Below are 18,892 nucleotides of genomic sequence, written 5' to 3' on the forward strand. Positions count from 1 at the left end.
GTTGAAAATGTGTGTTATTTATTTAGAAAAAGACAGTTCTCATCTATTTTTATTTGAAAATGAAGCACATTTAGCATCCTTCATGTGTCAAGTGCACGTGGTAAATGTGGTAAAGGTTTGTGGTTACATTTTTATCTGCAATGTTAACTGAGAAAGTGTTTCCAGGGTGTGGTCGATTTCAGGTTAAAGTCCCTATCAAACCCATAATATACACTCTCGATAACTACTGGCTTTACTCGGCCTGCACAGAGGTGCAGTACATCAATTATTCCACTAGATGGAAGAAGAGATCGCTTTCCTTTTAGTTTGAAGGCAAAATATACGGAGTATAATTTGTATTTATACACCAAGTTTAAGTGAAAACACAGCCAAATCAAATGCCTAACTATTTTTCTTTTTTTCTTCTTCTTATTTTTTAAATATTTAGTATAAGACCCAAGTGACATGTGCAATGATACACAGAGAGATGAGCTATAAATAATGGAAAGCAAGAAAAATAAACAAATAACAGAGAATGAGTAAAAGTGAGAAGTGATGAGATAATAGGCAGAGTCAGTGTCAAAGAATTTCCCAAGTGTACTCCTACTTCAGCACAAGTCCAGCACTATTTTTTATCCAATGAGAAAAGGCTATGGGAAGAGTCTCTTTTTGTGATTGGCCTAGAGTTTGTGTGACCCCTCCCTTCCTGAGGAGTTGGAGAGAGTTCACTGTTAGTTTTTTTCCCCAGCCACACTTACAGAAGTGCAGACTAGAAGGAGCTGTCTGCTGTCGCCGCCGCCGCTGCTGCTGCTGTGCAATTCTTTGTCTGCTTAGGCGTCTTAGTTGCTTTAGTTTTGCCCAACATTGAGTAAAGCCAGGTGGATCCGACTAAGCAACATGTGGACTGCACGTCCACAGAAAGAGCAGGTTGGTAATGTGTCCCTCTGACTCTCTGTTTGTTTTTGTGTCTGCTCTGTTCTATTTGCGTCCAGGGGCTTTGGGAGATATGTGTCTGTGACACTCTTTGGTTTTGGGTTATCACTGGAATCATGGACAAGAAATGTACAGTGGATTATACTGGAGTACTGCTGAACAAGTTGGATTAGTTCTTTTTGAGCTGCAGCAGAGCAAATACGTGGTTAATGTGCATTTGACTGTTTCTGTTCCTTGTCACAAAATGATATATGCTGTACTAAGATTTAGTCACAAGTAAAGTGCAAAATGTAAAGAGTGGCTGCTATAGTGAGGTGTGAAGATGAATCTCCTGATCTTTTTGTTGTTTACTTTGTACCAGTGTAATGCTGTGACAAATAATGTTTTACCTGTTGCATAAGACTTCACAGGTGTGCGTGTGTGCATGTCTGTTTGTGTGTTGGCCTGATGTCCCCTTTCTCATGCCTTGTGGGAAAACTGGTTGCTGCAGCTGGAATGTCATGGGAAGACTGCAGATATTTTTTTTCCTGCTGTTCGCCCATAGAAAACCAGCCCCCTCCCCTCTGCAGTTCTTCTGTTGTCTTTGCAACAGATATACTGGATACTGACCTCTGGCATTCAATGACCTCGATACTTTTTGTTGTGGTGCCAGCATTATTAAACAGTAAACTTTATTACTGTTATTCCTGCCTGAGGCTTTAAATGCATGCGTTTAAGTTTATCGACCTAAGTCGATGTGTTTTCTTGCTGTGCTTGCTGTGTGATGTATTTGTTATTAAATATTTGTTGGACAGTAAGAAAAATACTGAGCTGACGATTTCTTGGGTATGATCTTTGCTATAACCACCCAACATTCTTTTAAAGTCAAAAAGTAGCATAATAAGTTTTGCATCATTGCAGTTTGCTGCTTAGAAGAGACGGGGGGATCAGTGTTGTTAGCAAGGTTCTCAGATTTAGTACTACAAATTAAATCCAGATGTGAACTTCTGGCTTGTGTAATGCCAGACAATGTGCCACCATCAAATATTCTTTTGGGCTTTCCAACTACGATTTAAAATATATCTCTATAATTAAAGCATTATAGAGTATATTCTTTTCCAAATTCTCACAGTTTTCATTGACTTTTCAGGAGCAAGTCTGTAGACGAGCTATTTCAATGTATTTGAAATGAACCAGGAGACCAACCTGTTGCTGCTGTTCTCCACGATGTACATTTCCCCGCGTTCACTGGGCCATTTGACACTCATACTACATCATACAGTACAACACATCTGCACCTAAGATGTTTGCATTCATATTGTGTCTATTTTTGAACATAGTGCTTCCTTTCTAAAGCACTAAATTATATTTTGCATGCACCAACCCTTCAATTCAAGAACTTAGACATCCTCTATACTTTTTTCCTACCACTGTAATCATGAGTCACTTCAGTGGTCTGGCGCAAGTTAAACTTTAGTAGTTTCCAGCCTCGGACTTGGCCACACTGGTCGAGCCGAATCAGGCTTGGCTGAAACAGAGAGAGGGAGCAGTTCTCTCACTCCCTCAGTACAATGATGCCTTGTGTTACCATCAGCCGAACGACACTCTGGCAATGATGACGATTGCTCGCTCTCTTTTTCTGGCATCTACTGTATGTCTTGCTTTCTCTGCCGCTCTGACCATCCCAATCCCCCTATCCATGGTGTGAAGGATTAGATAATAGGCAGCTTTAGTGTGGGCAGAGAAAAAGAGGTGTCACAGACCTCTCTCATTGCTTCCCTCCCTCCCTTCTTCTCTCTATCTTTGTACCATCTGTGCCACGAGGAGCTTGGCACTGCTCAGTCTATAAATGCCAAGCTACATTTATGTTACCTTTGTTGCGCTGCTATATACGTACCATGGCGTGTGACTTGTAGTCTCTAATGCAAAAATGCCGTTTACATGCATTGTATGTTTAAAAAAGTTTCAGTCAATCACTGTGTTTGCCACAGCACTTCATAAATGTCAGACTGGCTATCGCACAGGAATCCAGGATAGATGGTACATTTCACAAACTACCTATTTTTCCTCACACTTGATGGATAATCCGTGACAGCACCTCTGCTGAGGTTGACATGTTCAGTCCGCCTCCAGTGTTCCTTTCAATGATTTGACACTTTAAAACATGTATTGCAAGCGGATTTATTATAGAGGGAGAAAAGTAGGAGTACTGGATGCCAATGTAAGGTGGACAAATATGCTGAGGTCAACTGGTAGAAATGTGTTTTTAAGTAGTGCTTCTGGATTCAAGAAGCAGCTCTGAAAATGATTATTTTTTGATCAACACATATATGCAGACATCAGAGTCCGTTTTAGAGGTGATTAAGAAAAGTTTTTACAGTAAAATTGTAAATAAGCAGTGATGATCGTAGTCATAGAGTTTGTTATTGTGTCAAAAACATATAATCAGCGTGTGTCATATGTCATATCTTAGTCTGCCTGAGAAGGTGATTTCCCACAATCTCCAATCTGTTTGAGGCTAGATAATATACTGATATTTTTATACTGATTATTTTATTTCTTTATCGTAATCTACAAAACAATAATCTGTTTTCTACCACAATGCAATGGCACAGACTATAAACGGGAAATCTGTCTAAACAAAAGGTTGAATAGCAACTTTTATTCATTTTTAATTCCATGTTGCTCAGAAATCTTCATAAATACAACAAAAATGTGCAAAAAATTATATCATGATGATATTAATCTTTTTTTATAATTTGGTAGACATTAGATGAACGTGTTTTTGCATGACATTTTTGTTTTTTGTGCAAAAAGACAGGATGCATTGATTGCACTGAGCGTAATTAGTGAATGTGTCAGAGAGAAGTGCTGCGCTGTATTTTTGTCTTTTGATGTGTTTAGCAGTTTCTGGTATGAACCGTGTATGTGGCTGCCCTGAAAACACAGTGTAATGGCTTTATATTGTCTTTGCTTGACCTATAATGTAAACAAAAGTGCAGTTAAGAGTCACTAATGCAAGTACCGTTCGCTGTTGAAGATTTAAAGTTTAACGAGCTATTATTAAAGCATCTTTTTGCTTCTTCAAAGCTGTTAGACACCTTAAAAGGTGATGACTTTGAGATACAATGGAGAAGTGAAAACACAAGATTTTAGAACTGGTGCATGAAATCTCCTTTGATGGTTTAAAAAAATGTTTGTGTTGCATATCTAAGTCCCTTTTGCCAACAGGATGCCCTGAAGCAGCAGAATATTTTCCTTTTAGCATATTTGAACAGACGGCTCTGTTCAAAATATTTAGGTTTTGGTTTAAGCTTCATGCCGAGAACACGACCCATTTCCCAGAAGTAACCACTGCAGTGTGAGCTCCCACCCAAAACAGCAAGTTGCTGTGTAAATTAGAATCATGTTTCCAGATGTGAGACACCTTAGAAAATAAGGTCTCGCTGCTTTCTGTTTCTTTTATAAGAACTTATGCACTGTATAGACCTCAAAACTGTAATCTGAAAAGGTCACTCAACACGATTTGCTCGAAAGTATCTTATTTGTAGTTATATGTAAAAGGCAAGTATCTATGTTGATTTGTCTTTCCGCAAAATATTAGGAGTGAGCGAAACTTTTAGCTGCAAAATATACAAAATATATACTTCTTGGCTGAACTTGATTTGGGACACCAGCAGCCACAGAACTGATATGGGATGCAGATATATATATTTTTTCTGGTTGCAGATACACGTCCGCTGTGACCTTGTCTTCTTTCCCATGTGTCTCTCGTGGGTCGTTGCACTGTTACAGGAACAGGGCTGCTAGAGGCTCTGGTGCAAAAACACTCATAAATATCTCATTTTTGCTTGTTATAAAACCACAGAGAGAAGTAAGTCATAGATTTGTATATTTGAGCAAACTTTATGGGACCAAATTAGGGATTGTAAATGCAACGTGTGCACACAGTAGAGAAAAATGAACCATTGTTGCTCTGTGAATGAATCAATAGTACAGTATTGATAATGGATTAAATAGTTAACTATTAGTACCACTTTCTCATAACACTCTTTCAGTTTGTAGCTTATCGATTTATTAATTTTAATAAATTATTAATCTAACTATTACGGTACTTATTGAACAGGAATCTTTTGCCGCTGGCCATTTAGCTTGGATTATCAGAACCATGCGTTGTCTTGGCTGCCTTTTAGCTAGAGTAGTAACCTCTCCAAGTCTCAGCTTGAAATTGGTCATTAGACGTGGCGGCGTTGGTAGTGTTGGATAGAGGCACTTATAAAAAGGCAAACTGTCATGCATGTAACACCTCTGTGGATCATTACGACTGACTCGAGTGTGGCATCATATCTCTAACAACAAGTGTATTTTCCCCCAAAAATGTCCAATTATTTATTTCACACAACTGGGAAGAATTTTGCTATATATTGGTTCAGATGCTCTGCAGCCCTTTTCCAGAAGGTGAGACAAATTCTTCATTGGAGAACTTTATCTGACGAACAAAGTATTACAGACCAAGCAAGCTGTAGCTGACAATCCCACATAGCAGACGGGTCTGGCCTGGATCTGATGTCAAGCCGGCACTGCTGGCTGACTGGTGTCATGGTAAGTGGTATGTCATCCAGATATGGCCAGGTCTCGCAATGATGGCACTGTTTATGTGATGGCATGCCACATCTGGCCCGATTGTGGTTTGGTTTTTGTGGCCCAGGCTAATTGAAAACAAGTCTGGCCCGGATCTGGCATCAAGTTGGCACTTCTGACAGATCCAGGCCATACCAATTTTGCTATGTGGGATATACACGTATATCACAAAATCTTTAGTTAAAAATTACTTTAAATTTCACATCCCCAGTAATGGATTTAGCCCTTTTTAGAATGCAAGACAGCTGATTCCTGCATGGCAAGTAAAGCGATATGTATTTAATGACTTTGTGTCGCATGGTGAGAGATCAAATTTCCCATGTGTCTCATTGAAAAGATTGATGAGCGGCAACTTTACTTGTAATTCCTCTTTTTTTTCTGACTCTCTGACACACTCCTACTAATTGACATTTAAGAGGGATGCTAGCACACGATGGGAGAGGCGGGTGCACTTCTGTTGATATTTATATATAAGCAGCTCTAGCTGCTCAAGCTATCACTATGACAACAGGACAGGAAGCAGGAAGTTGGCATTTTTTTATTACAATGGAGTAGAGAGATAACTCTCAGGTTGCATATTGTAGACACAGATAACACAGACTGTGCTTTTTACATCTCAGTCTACACACACACTTTTTGACATTCTTGTTAACCTCTCTGTGGGTCAAGGTTTTTGGGAGGTCATGGACATTCTCAGAGCAGGAAATACAGCTATAGGCAGCGTAAAATATTTAATCATAAAAAAGTACTACTTTCTAACAGATATACAGTGCTGTGAAAAAGGTATTTGCCCCTTCCTGATTCATTTGTTTTGTACATTTCCCACACTTAAAGTTTTGTGATGAAACACATTTTAATGTTAAACAAAGATAACCCAGTAAATGTAAATTGAATAGCTGGTTGTGCCATTCCTGGTAGCAAGAAGTACGGTCATAAATTTTTGTGACTGGCAATGACTCCTCCACCTCACAGTTGAGGAATTTTGGCCTCTCTTCTTGACAGAAATGCTTTAATTTATCCCCGCTGGTTTATGAGTGTGAATGTGCTGTTTAATCAGATTTAAGTCTGGTTTTTGACTAGGCCATTCCAAAACCTTTATTTTCTTTTTCCTTCCTGGTGTATTTAGGACTATTATTCTGCAGTATAACCCAAGTATGCTATAGCTTCGGGGCATGAACCGACGGCCGGACATTCTCCTTCAGGATTTTCTGATAGAGAGCAGAATTCGTGGTTAGTCAATTATGGCAATTCGTGACCTACAGGATGAGTCATTGATGCACTCTTGGAATAATTTTGGTTGGCCAGCCTTTCCTGGGAAGGTTCATTATTGTTCATAGTTTTGTCCATTTGTTGGTGTTGATCTTTTAGCATACTACATTTGGTCAGACAAGTTGTACGGTATATAAGTAATTTCTTAATTCAACAGGACTGACAGTAACCATAGCTGGATGTGGTTAGTGAAACTGAACCTAGCTTTCCAAAAAAATGTGGTTAATTCATGATTTAACACAGGGAGCAATTACTTTTTAACAAGGAATTTTATTGTGTTTACAATAATCGTGAAACAGTGGGCACAGTTTACACTATACACTGATCTATAGTCGATGCTTTGTAGATGTAAAACCATTCATGTCGGTGGGCTATTTCTCATTCCACACTGTTGCTTTGTGCAGAATGAAGCCATGCAAAGTGAGCTTTTTATAGCCAGTGCTGACTCAGTTAACATGCTTTGCGTAGTAATGTGCGTTCAAATGAATATTGGGGCTATGTGTGTCAAGATACTGGGTCTGTGATCCAGTGCTGTGTTTTTTGATTAGTTTGTATTCTTTGAGTTAGTGTTATTCATGGGTTTGGTTCTTCTTATTGTTCTCTGTGTGTGTTATATCCTTAGTTTCTAGTCTTTAGGTTTCTGTTACTAAGCCTTCCCGTGTTCCACGTTTAATGTCATCTATGTTTGTGCATCTCCTGTGTCTCTCCAGTCATTCGTATCTCCAGGCCTCAGTGTCAAGTCTGTGTCTTTGTGAATGTCTCTTGTTTCCTGTTTGACTTTGACAATCTTGCGTCCTATGTTAGTGTTTTCAGTTTTGCCTTCTCCCGGCCTCATATGGGATTACTCCCAGCTGTGCTCTCCTCCTGTGTCTCATTCCTTCATTATCTCTCTGTGTATTTAAGCCCTTTGTCTTCCTCTTTTTGTTGCTGGATCGTCTGTGTGTCACTCACCGCAGTTCTCCATGTTCCACTTCTCCAAGCCCCAGGTTCTCAGGTCTTTAGTTTCTTTATACTTGTTTGTAGTTTTTTTTTAGCTTAGTCATTCTCTCCTTTGCTTTTGTTTGTATTTTGCTTGGCTGTAATAAAGGCTCACTTTAAGTCCATCACTTTCTGCGTCAGCATTTGGGTCCACACTCTCTCTCCACTCCACACATCTGTCACAGCAGACGTGACAATGTGACAGTCAATGAAAATTTAAGTAGGTATAATAGCAACCAAACTGAACCAAATCAAGCCCAAATATCAAAGAAATTATTTTTAATAGGAATAGCTTTATTTTAAATAGGAAACTAATCAAAACTCATTCATTCACTTTTATGAATAAATGGAGCGAATAAAAGTTCACAAGGACAACAGAAACCAAGCAGACAAACAGTCACTTGAGGCAGTTGGTGACTCTTTTGATGCTTCGAGCATGTTGGATCTTGTTCTCTGGAGTGGGAATGTTTACTGTCATCTCTTTATCTCTTAGCGTACGTGCTAGTGGCATTTTAAGTAGTTTTTGCTCTGGAAGAATTTGGTGCTAGTCAGAAGAAAGTCAGAAGATCATTTCCTCTTTCAAACTTGACCACATAGGTGTCAGCCTAATGCTAAACTGCAGTTAATTGTGGGAGATTAAAAAGACGCATACACAGTTTCTTTCTTTTCTTTTTTTTAATGAAATGCAGGAAGTGGTTTCATTTTTTCTCACATGCTCTAAAGAACCAGTTGACGTTATTCTGTTTCTCTGGGCGTGTGTGTTTTGAGTGTTGTTACCAACACTGCTGAATCATGAAAAACCATAGGCAAAACAGATTCTGTCCTATTTTCTTCTGTTTGAACTTTTATTTTTATTGTTTTTCAGTCATTGTTGTTTAACTGCTGTCTCTCGAAACTTTGTTTCTGTAAAACCAAATCAGATTTTCTGTCTGGATGTTTTTCAGATTAATGATGACTTTTTACCTGCCCTTAATCAAAAAAATCAAAATGTCAACACATTTTCTTGTCTTTTTTTATGGCAGTGGCATCTGTTGTCTGAAACTATCAGGCCTTCTTACAAAGCTCTTGAGCAAACTGTATCACATTCTAGTGAAGATCATTTTTAAAAACAACCAAATACTTTTGTTTCTATCTAGAAATATAAAGGAAGATATTTTATACCTTAAGAGCAAATATTGGATTTACAGTGAAGCAAAGTGTAGCAAAAGTGAGAAATAATGTTTGTGACGGGTTTAGCAGGTTTTGGTGTCTCAATAATTGTTTGGTACACAAAACTGTGTCAGAACTCTCTGTGTTGAGGTAAAGTTGAAAGTAAAAGAGAGACCTGAGCAAAATATCTACATAATTATTAATCTAAACTAATTATTAGTCTTTAATACTATTCTATACTATATTTTTATAGTCTACCAAAACCTACCTGTTTTTGAACTGCACTGCCTTTGACTTCAGCAGATTTTGAGCTTTTGTATATTTATCACAAAAAACATCAATTTCCACAAATTTTTACATAAAAATCTGGTTTGCCTGTTTTTGATAATTAAGTGTATTTTGTTTCGCTTTATTTCAGGAACATTTTAATAGAAAATATTTTTTGTAGCCCATTCAGTGAATTAAATATTTTTTTTCTGCGCAGAGTAGTGTGCAAGTGTGTCATATATGACCAATAAGTGACCAATAATTTAAAAATATGAGCATATTTTCTGATTTTGATAGAATGAAAGGCATCAGCTGATTTTTTTTCATTTGATGATTGTGTCTGATTCAAAGTTGATTTCTACTCACGAGGTCTCTGAAGTCACAAACCACAACATGACTACACATGTTTTATTTCACACGAATCTTTTAAAGGAGTGGTTTAGGGAGTGGAAGGGTGGTTTTGTTTTTTTCTACATTAACTTATTGGTCCCATTGAACTAATTCAGGCAGAACTTTACAAGTGATTTCCTAAATAGGACCTGGCGTCCACATATGTGGACATCACATTTTGGGTTATTTAGACCAAAATACTCAATTTTGCTCTACAAGGGCCTGATATCCACTTACGAGGACACTATGCTGCTACTGTTCTATCAAAATTTTAAACGAATATCCTTATATGTGGCTCTTATTTTTCTTAAAAACAAAAATAAGGTAAAAAAAAAAAAATCTGGTAATTCTTTGTTGTAACATTCATCGGGCCCCAATATGCCCAAATATCAAAGAGAAATTAAAAATGCATGCTGTGGAAGAGTTCGGGTTTTAGGAGGTTAAAGAAAAAAACAATAGTAGTTTAAGTGCTATACCCCTTCCTGAAAAAAAAACATTCAAAATACACAATCTTATTACTTTATTGCTGAAAATGAGGTAATTTGTTGTGTTTCATTAAAATATAGAAACAACATTTTTTTATAGTCTCCAGGAGTAGTGACCAGCAGGTGACCAGCAGGTTGTATAATAAACAGATGGAGAAACATCGCAAATGTTGACTCTTCCAAAAAGGTCATTAGAGGTGACTAAATAGTGCTGTGAGTAGGACTGCACATACAGTAAAAGTATAGATATGGTATTGTGCAGAAGTCTGCCTCTCATTTCTTTGTGTTTCTTTATATTTATATATTTTTAATTGTATCGTTTGTCACTTTCTTACTACCAGCATGTCACAAAAATACATGATGTGGTCCTATATTTTAGTTGAACCTATGAAAAATGCAAAGGATGTCATAATTATACCGGAATAGAAGAGTATTTCTGCAGCAATAACGTGATTCCCAAAGAGATATAAGCCATGTCAGTCATATAACACTGCATGTGTGATGTGTTCTTAAAATATCTAGGAAACTGGACGGGTGGAGGACAAATGAAGTGACAGACAATAAAAAAACTCTCTAGCAGATTAAGAGTATGTGAAAATCATGTCTTTAAGAAAAAGGAACCTCTGACCCCTCAGTTGTTCACTGAAAGCTCATTGGAAAAGGTTAGGTATGAAGGGCTTAGAAGAGGCTGGTGTATGCCAAATAACACAAGAACTGCACTGAAAATTAGTGGACACAGGTCTTATAGAGTGAGTCTAAATAATATTTTATTATCATTATTTTATTTAGAGGAGTTCAGGAGAGAAGTGAACAGTAAATGTCTACCTGCGGTGCTCAAAAGCTGCTAAGACACTAAGATACATTGGTGTTTGCTTGGACATGATTTACGCTTCTTCTAAAGCTTAGCTGTTGGTAAATAAGAATACATTTATTTACCTTTCTGTTGATTTTCAGCACAAGCTGAAATACACATTTACATTATATGTGTCTGTTTTGGGGCATATTTGTTAAAGAGTTTGTATTCCTTGCAGTTCTTATCTGATTCACATGATAAAAAGGAAAGTCACAGTAAGGTCACTGGAAGATTAAATGTCACAAGACTGTTCTGCTCTGTGGGAGTACATATACTCTCAGGAAATGGTCATACATCTGATCTCTCTTCTAGGTGTGCCCTGCTCCAGGGTCTGACTGCTAAGCATGAGGAGTAAGGCTCAGACTGCTACCAGTAACCTCAACCTGGTGAACTCTGTAGATTCTGACAGCAGAGCAGCTCAAGACATACACGACGGTATCAAGATGGCAGATCTGGTGGAAAGCCTGGATACCCGAGAGCTGGACATAGGGGAGGGAGAAGATGTGGATTATGATGGAAACAACATAGGTAAGTTTATGGAAATGAGGAAATATATGTGCTTACTACCTATTGTAATTACTTATTATGTACCTGTTGCTCTCAAAATTTACAGTATTACAATAATTTCTTGTAAAGAATTCTCAAAACCAAGAAGAAAATATTGACATAACCTACTAATTGTGGGCTCAGATAGTCTGATGGACACTCAGCAAATGTGGGGTAGGTGGTGTTAGATGAGAATGTAGCTAGGCAGCATAGAATGGTAGTCTGTAGGATGACTCTGGAAATCAAGTAGAGGAAGCGAATGAAGTGCTAGCTAAAGTGTTGAGGGAAACTCAAAAGAAGGTGTTTGTTGTATCCTCAGAAAACCAGGAGACTTGGTGGTGGACTGAGGAAGTACAGGAAAAAGTTCAAAGTATGCTAAGAAAAAGTGGGTCAGGGAGATAAAGAACGTAGACACAGGTACTGGCAGTACAACAGAGAGAGAGAGAGGTGGCAGAGGCTGGTTGATATTACTTGTATTTGAAGTACTAAGAAAAATAAGGAAGCACAAATGTTTGTAACGATTGGCTGTGTCAAAGAGATTGGAAAGGATGTGCAGCAGGTTAGGATGATTAAGGTCACTAATGAGTGAAGAGTGTGTTGAGAAGAGGTATGGAGGTATGGAAAGGTATAGGAGAGAGGGCACTGGACTTTTTAGCCAGATTGTTTACCACAGAGTGAGAGGATGCCTGAAGAACAGAGAAGAAGTGTACTGATACAGATTTTCAAAAACAAGGGTGCCGTGCTGAGCTGTGGCTACTACAGAGGGATAAAGTTGATGAAGCTAGGTTAAGAATAGAGATGCCAATCAAGGATTATGGGTTCATGCAAAGAGACCACTACATATGCAATATTTATTTTATATGGAGAGTTGATGGAGAGGTACAGAGAAGGGTCAAAGGAGTTGCTCTGTGTCTTTGTGGATCCACAGAAAATATATGATAGGGTGCCAAGAGAAGAACTGTGGCAAATAGCAGATACTGTAGGAGTCGGGAGAGGAAGAGAAGTATTTGAGGGTGATGCAGGATCTGTATGGGGACACCGAGGTCAGATGTGCGGTATGAGTGATAGATGGGTTCATGGTGGAGGTGCGATTACACAAGGAGACAGTTCTGAGACATTTCTTCCTACATTATAATCATTTCCTTAATAAATTATTCAGATTCTGATTCTTTGCAGGGGGGGGGTGAAAAGATTGACAGGCAGGTCAGGCAGGTGATGTTTGCAGACAATAATGTGATCTGTAGCAAGCAGGTGGAAGAGAGCCTGGAGAGGTGGAAGTATGCTCTGGAGAGAAGAGAAATAAAGTCAGTCAAGCAAAACGTGTGTGAACGAGAAGGAGACAGGTGTAACAGTGACATGAAGGAAGAAAGTCAGAGCGGCAGGGTTGAGATGTGGAGTAGAAGGATAGTGGCTATAATGGATGATGGATGTTGAATATGGAGCTGCTGAAGTGAACAATCATGGTTGTAGTGAAGGAGGATATGGAGCTGACTGGTATGACAGAAGAAGCTGTGATCAAGTCAGTTACCTCACTATTAAATGTTATTAGTCTTAACTTGTCAGAATATGAGCTTAAATATACACGCGCAAAAAAAAAAGTCTGTAACGATCCTGTTCTCAAGACCTCTACTAATTTAATGACCGTCAAACTAATTCAAAGTGGGATCACATTGTATTAACATAATTCAATTAGTCAAAAAAGCAACTTACTACATGGAGGCTCCAAACCACTATCTAACGGTGCCAGCACATGAGGGTGGATGGTTGCACTTTTGAAGTCTTGCAAACTTTACCAGAAAATATACGGTAACATTTGCCCTAACACTGCAAACTCGCGAACTACAACGGTCTTGAACAAAGGCTGAGTTTTCACTGATGCATCCTACTCGCTCCTACAGCCTGAGCAACTCCTACATGTACAAGCAGAAAGATCACACTAAACACCCGCCTCGTCTCTGTCCCAGGGGACTGTCGTATCCCATTTTCAGCAGTGTATGCCACAGTGGGCTTTAAAGAAGCCAATGCAAAAGTGTACCTCCCCACTGTACCCATTACTGCCCGAATCCTGGAGGTGGAGAGGTTCACCACTGCACAGGACCGCTTCAATGCGTCACACCAAAGGAGTGTCAACAAGGTACTGCACACACCTCTCTATAAACTATATGGTCCTGATTGTTGCGCTTGCTGTTTACTTATGCCACAGATTTTTCCATTTTCCATTGTATCGCTTGTTTTTCTTTTTTATTAAATGTTGAACATTTTTAATGTTATTGATGACATTACCATGATTACAGGTGTTAAGCATGTGCATGTTTCTGTAGTCTCTCCCAGCAGTTTTTAAGATTGAGCTGAAACATGGGGAATTTACCTGGGTGGTTAAGAGGAAGGAGAAGCATTTCATGGAGCTGCACAGAGAGCTGAGGACGTACAAAACCTTCATGAGGATACCACTGCCATCACGCAGGTTGGCACGCACTCTATACAGTAAAAGATAAATTTGCAGTCTCACATGGACCTAAGTGCTTGTTTTACCTTAAGCTTTTTGTCCTTAAATGGGAGATTATATGTCCATGATGTGACAAAAGTATACTTACCCAAATGCATAGACACAATTGTCATACTAGTATACTTAATAGATCAAGAGAGTATTGTATTTACTTTATGTAGATGATATAATCAGCACTTTTCTTCTCATAAGCACAGATGTAAAAACAACAAATTTATTGCCAGCAGGGAGATTTTTTTTTTTTTTTTAGCTTGAATGCTAAGTGTTGACATACTGTCCACATTCACGTTTTTGGTGCAGTCTATTATAATCATAGATTCTTTTTTGGAGTAAACAATAGGCTTAAAATTCAGTGAACACTTTTACTCCCTTTGGCATTCTCTGAAGTCTGACACACCTGTGAAATATACAGATTTTTTATTTCTGATCTGCCACCTAAACAGTGTTTTTAAAGCTCTGGACCTTTGTTCTTTCTTCTATCTTATACTTTAAGGACCAAGGATATTCTGTCTTTAAAGTATTACATTTCCCACATTCTGTTTTTCAGCCACACAGTGAGGAGAAAGACGGTGAGGAAGAGTGAAGTGAGAGAGATGCCCTCCCTGCCAAGGGGAGGAGGAGAGGAGCTAGTGCGAGATGAGCAGGTCTCCAGCAGGAAGGTATGTTGGAGCGCTGTCTTTGTCCCCTTTGGCCTTGTTTTCAGGGCCATGAAATTGATTCTTGTGATATTTCAACTTTATTGCAAGGAGCTCTCCTGGCACTCACTTGTTGCCATGGCACTTAACTCCTTGCCAGCAAATCTATCCTCTAAACTACTGTTTCACATTGTTTTGCACATGTCGGTGTTTATATGCATGGGCTTTGTCAGTGTCCAAATATAGTGTTTGTGTTCCTACAGAGACAGCTAGAAGACTATTTGAACAAGCTGCTGAGGATGGCCATGTACCGAAAATATCACCATACTGTGAGTAAATACGAAGCACTCCAAAGGGTCACACTTAAACATAGTGTTATACCACTTGTGTTTATGCCTCATTTCTATTAGCCACTATAGATAATGTACAATAAAAGCAAATAATTATTAGTCTTTTTCTACATGTTTTAATTCAGTACCTTTATTGTGGAATTTGGCAAAGCCTCAAGTTGTTCTGTTTTGCTTTTTTCTTATAAAGTGAAGTGAAATTGTCTTTATGCTGTGCCTCTTCTTAAATAACTCCTTCATACTTAGGCAGAAAACTTGCTGTTATGCATTTAAAGTTATTATGAGAGATGACAACACACAATTTAAGATGAGTCATATTAACTCTACGTATGTGGACTAACAGTTTCTAGTTCCCATGATGATATATTACATAATGAGTGGTGTGTCTGTCTATACAAGAATCATTATGTGAAGTCTCTTGTTTGTGCTTGCCCTCTTTACACAGATGGAGTTCATTGACGTCAGCCAGATGAGTTTCATTCATGACTTAGGGCCCAAAGGACTGTGAGCATTTTCTTAGTGCCTATATCTCTGGGGATCAGGGTCAAATATCCCATGTCAAAGTTGTTCTTTCCTTAGGTGTATTTATTTTAAACTTGCAATCTTCTTTTACACTCTTCTTAAGCCCCATGATACAGTTTTTGGAAAATATTCACCAGTTATTCTCCCTCCTCCAGGGAAGGGATGATTTATAAACGCTCAGGCGGACATCGTATCCCTGGAATGAACTGCTGTGGTCAGAGCCAGGCCTGCTATCGCTGGTCCAAACGGTGTGTGAATGTTGCAGTTTTTCTCCAGCTATCTCTGTCTGTCCAATTTATTTCTCTCTGTGCATCTTCTAGTCAATCCCACTGCTTTAGCTGCCATGTTAACGAGTTGTTTTTTTCTTGTAATTAAGCTGTCTAAGCCAGTAGTTTAAATATACTGTGCAGTTTATTTTGGAAGGCGAGAAACATGGTGACATGTAGGAGTTGCTCAGGCTGTTGATCAACTCCTGAATGTCTTATGGTAAATGCAAGAAGGAGGATTTCTTGAACATTCATTCTCAAATTCCTGGCAGGGAGCTGTCAGAGTGTGGGTGTCAAAGAATAGTGAACATCTATTACACAACTGTGCATTACACATTTACAAACATAATAATTGTGACATCTTAATAGGCGGTCATTTTTGCTGTCATGCAACATTTTTCATTTTTTCTATATTTATAAGAAAGTCTCAGTCGGACGGCAGTGGTATTCACTCACATCTGACTTTGTCTTTCTCTTCCACTTTACATCATCCAAATTACGATGTGATCAGTTTATGTTGTTATTATTTCTTTAAACACAACACAAAAATAATCCCACACGTTTGAAACGCTCAGCCCGTCCACCTACATCCTCATGATGATTTTCTTCCTACACCCTTTCCTCCAAACGAGAAACATAAGAAATGGTCCACAGCAGTCAGCAGAAAGCTGCAAAACTTTACATCTACACAGAAGTCATTAATGTTGCGACGACCACTTTGTGTGTGTTGTAGCTGGCTTGTGGTGAAAGACTCATTCTTGCTGTACATGAAGCCAGACACGGGAGCCATCTCCTTCGTCTTGCTGGTGGATAAAGAGTTCACCATCAAGATGGACTCCAAAGACACGGAGACCAAACACGGAGTCCGGATTGATAGCCTCTCCAGGTGTGTGTGTGTGTATTTGTGTTTGTCATGGTTGAAAAGTTGATCTTTGCAGCAGATTACCCAGAGAGTGATCATATACTAGTGCTTATGTTTTGAATGAAGACTTACTGAGATTTCAAGGCTTAACTATCTAGATACAAGTTAAACAGTGAATCCCCTCTGAGACGTTCTCAAGATAAAATCAGTGTGATGAATAATACCTGGACCAGAAGATGAACTCTTCATCAGATCTTAGCAAAAAGAAAAATATTAACCAAAACAATCATGGGTGGGCCCAAAAACCACAAATCCAAGACTCTTAATCAGTGCTGCTTTTATTTTAGGAATTACTGACTAGGTCTCATATATCTCAGAAAGACAACAGATACCTCTGCCTTGATCAACTAATGTGCATATATATATACACATGAAACGATATGACTGCCTCGCTCTCACGTAGGCTTTAGACTGTATGTATAATCTTGTTTTCCTCTGGTTATGTTTGTATCTATAAATATCCCACCGGCAGGACCCTCGTGTTTAAGTGCAGCAGTTACAGACACGCACGCTGGTGGGGTCAGAGCATTGAAAGCTTCGTGAGGAATCATGGGAAGGCTTTCCTCCGAGATCACCGCTTTGGATCTTTTGCACAAGAACAGGAAAACATCCCTGCCAAATGGTAACTACACTGGGAGAGAACACAGCTGGCTGCGCTTGTTTTGTCGGGAAGTTTGTGTGGGATTAGAAATGCTTAATTCCAACAATGTTTGCATCAGTTTCAAACTGAAACATTTGTTTCTGTGGAACGGACAAATGCAATGTTATACATTTAAGATGTGTTGTATCTATTATACATATTGGATTTGGAAAAATACAACTGTAACCAAATGTGTTATTTAGAAAAATGATTTATGGCTTCTTATTACAAGAAACCTACACATTCTGGGGAAAGATGCAGTAAATTAAAAAGAAAAACTCAAATTGGGCAAATCTTCAGGACATATTCTATTTGTTAGTGTTTCACTGGTAACTATGGAAATGTATTGGACTCTCTCTCTTCTGGCTGTGCTGTTCTTTATCTGCATTCTCTCCCCCTCAGCTGGCACTTTCTGCGAGACTGAATCATCAGTGTAATAAAGTCGTTACATTGTCTATGTCCTCAGCATGGAGTCGGAAGGATAAAACGTGTTGGGAGGTGAAAGCTGAGAATGTTTAAAGACGGTTACGTCATGGTGACATGTCTATGGGTGTAGACTTAAGTTTGTAAGGCTGTTAAAGTGCAATGACAGTCGGGCCAATGAACTGAAAGGCGCCATCATTCAGCTTGTGTGTGTGTTTTTTTTTTTTTTTTAAATACCACACAACGTGAACTATTTTATTTTTTCATATGTATGTTTGTATCATCCCAAGCTCAAGTGACAAAATGTTCTCCCAAGTGTGACTGCAATATATCTTTGCAGGTATGTGAATGGAAAGACCTACATGGAGGATGTGGCTGATGCTTTGGAGGAGGCTAAAGAGGAAATCTTCATCACTGACTGGTGGTGAGTTCTAGTGTCCTTGGTGTAAACATACAGGATGCCAAATGATGTGGTTAAGTAGTGTTTGCTGTCAGCACTGAAGTGTGAAAGCCCAGAGTAAACAAGTTAACAATAAAGGTCTTATACGTGTGCCCCGTTTGCATACACTTTACAACCGTAACATCCAAACCTGATAGAATAATAATCCTGCAGACATAAAATAACAGAGAAAAATGTGCCAGTGTTATAAACGGCCTTTACTGGCGCCGTTTATTGCAAACCATATTTATCTCAGTCTAGCCCTCCGTGAGTAATCTGAGCTTAACTCGGGCATTGTTAGGTAATGAAATACAAAGATGTAAACTGTCTTAAGGGGCTGTAGATTTCTGATTCAAGTAAGAGCCTGTTCATGCGAGAGAGACGAGGTTTATGGCTAGAAGGAGAAACAACAAAACCATGAATATGCAGAAAAGCAATCAATGATATTCAGTGAGGGAGAAAAAGGTATTCATTGCCCTTTATGAGAAGTACTGTGCAAACTGTTTAAATGAAGTTAGTAAACAGCTGAGTAAACAGTACTTCTAAAGAATGCACATGATGCACTGAATGCAGTGATTTTTTTATGCAAGCAGTTAAAATGTGTGATGTATGCAAACTATGGAGGAAAAGTAAGGACAGCGAAACTATTTTAAATTCTTGCAGAAAAGAAATAATTTCTTCTCTAGTATCTCGATAAGAAAAAAACAAAAACCCAACACAAAT

The 18,892-nt window shown here is 38.6% G+C and overlaps 1 protein-coding gene across 2 annotated transcripts in view; it reads left to right on the forward strand.

Annotated features, from left to right (window-relative positions):
* pld1a (phospholipase D1a) overlaps positions 1-18,892 on the forward strand; it is a 31,107-nt gene that overhangs the window by 349 nt on the left and 11,866 nt on the right. Inside the window, exons 1-11 of one of the 2 annotated variants that reach the window (XM_040041913.1) lie at positions 720-906; positions 11,236-11,451; positions 13,434-13,603; positions 13,791-13,933; positions 14,523-14,634; positions 14,874-14,939; positions 15,403-15,461; positions 15,635-15,727; positions 16,479-16,631; positions 17,140-17,289; positions 18,071-18,154. In XM_040041913.1, the coding sequence (XP_039897847.1) occupies positions 11,268-11,451; positions 13,434-13,603; positions 13,791-13,933; positions 14,523-14,634; positions 14,874-14,939; positions 15,403-15,461; positions 15,635-15,727; positions 16,479-16,631; positions 17,140-17,289; positions 18,071-18,154 (1,214 nt within the window). In that variant the 5' untranslated portion in view covers positions 720-906; positions 11,236-11,267. Of the gene's footprint in view, positions 1-719; positions 907-11,235; positions 11,452-13,433; positions 13,604-13,790; positions 13,934-14,522; positions 14,635-14,873; positions 14,940-15,402; positions 15,462-15,634; positions 15,728-16,478; positions 16,632-17,139; positions 17,290-18,070; positions 18,155-18,892 lie in introns of those variants that run through there. The other variant, XM_040041914.1, reaches the window with a different exon arrangement.

Source organism: Simochromis diagramma, unplaced genomic scaffold, assembly GCF_900408965.1.
Source record: "Simochromis diagramma unplaced genomic scaffold, fSimDia1.1 OVJJ01000304.1, whole genome shotgun sequence".
NCBI lineage: Eukaryota > Metazoa > Chordata > Actinopteri > Cichliformes > Cichlidae > Simochromis > Simochromis diagramma.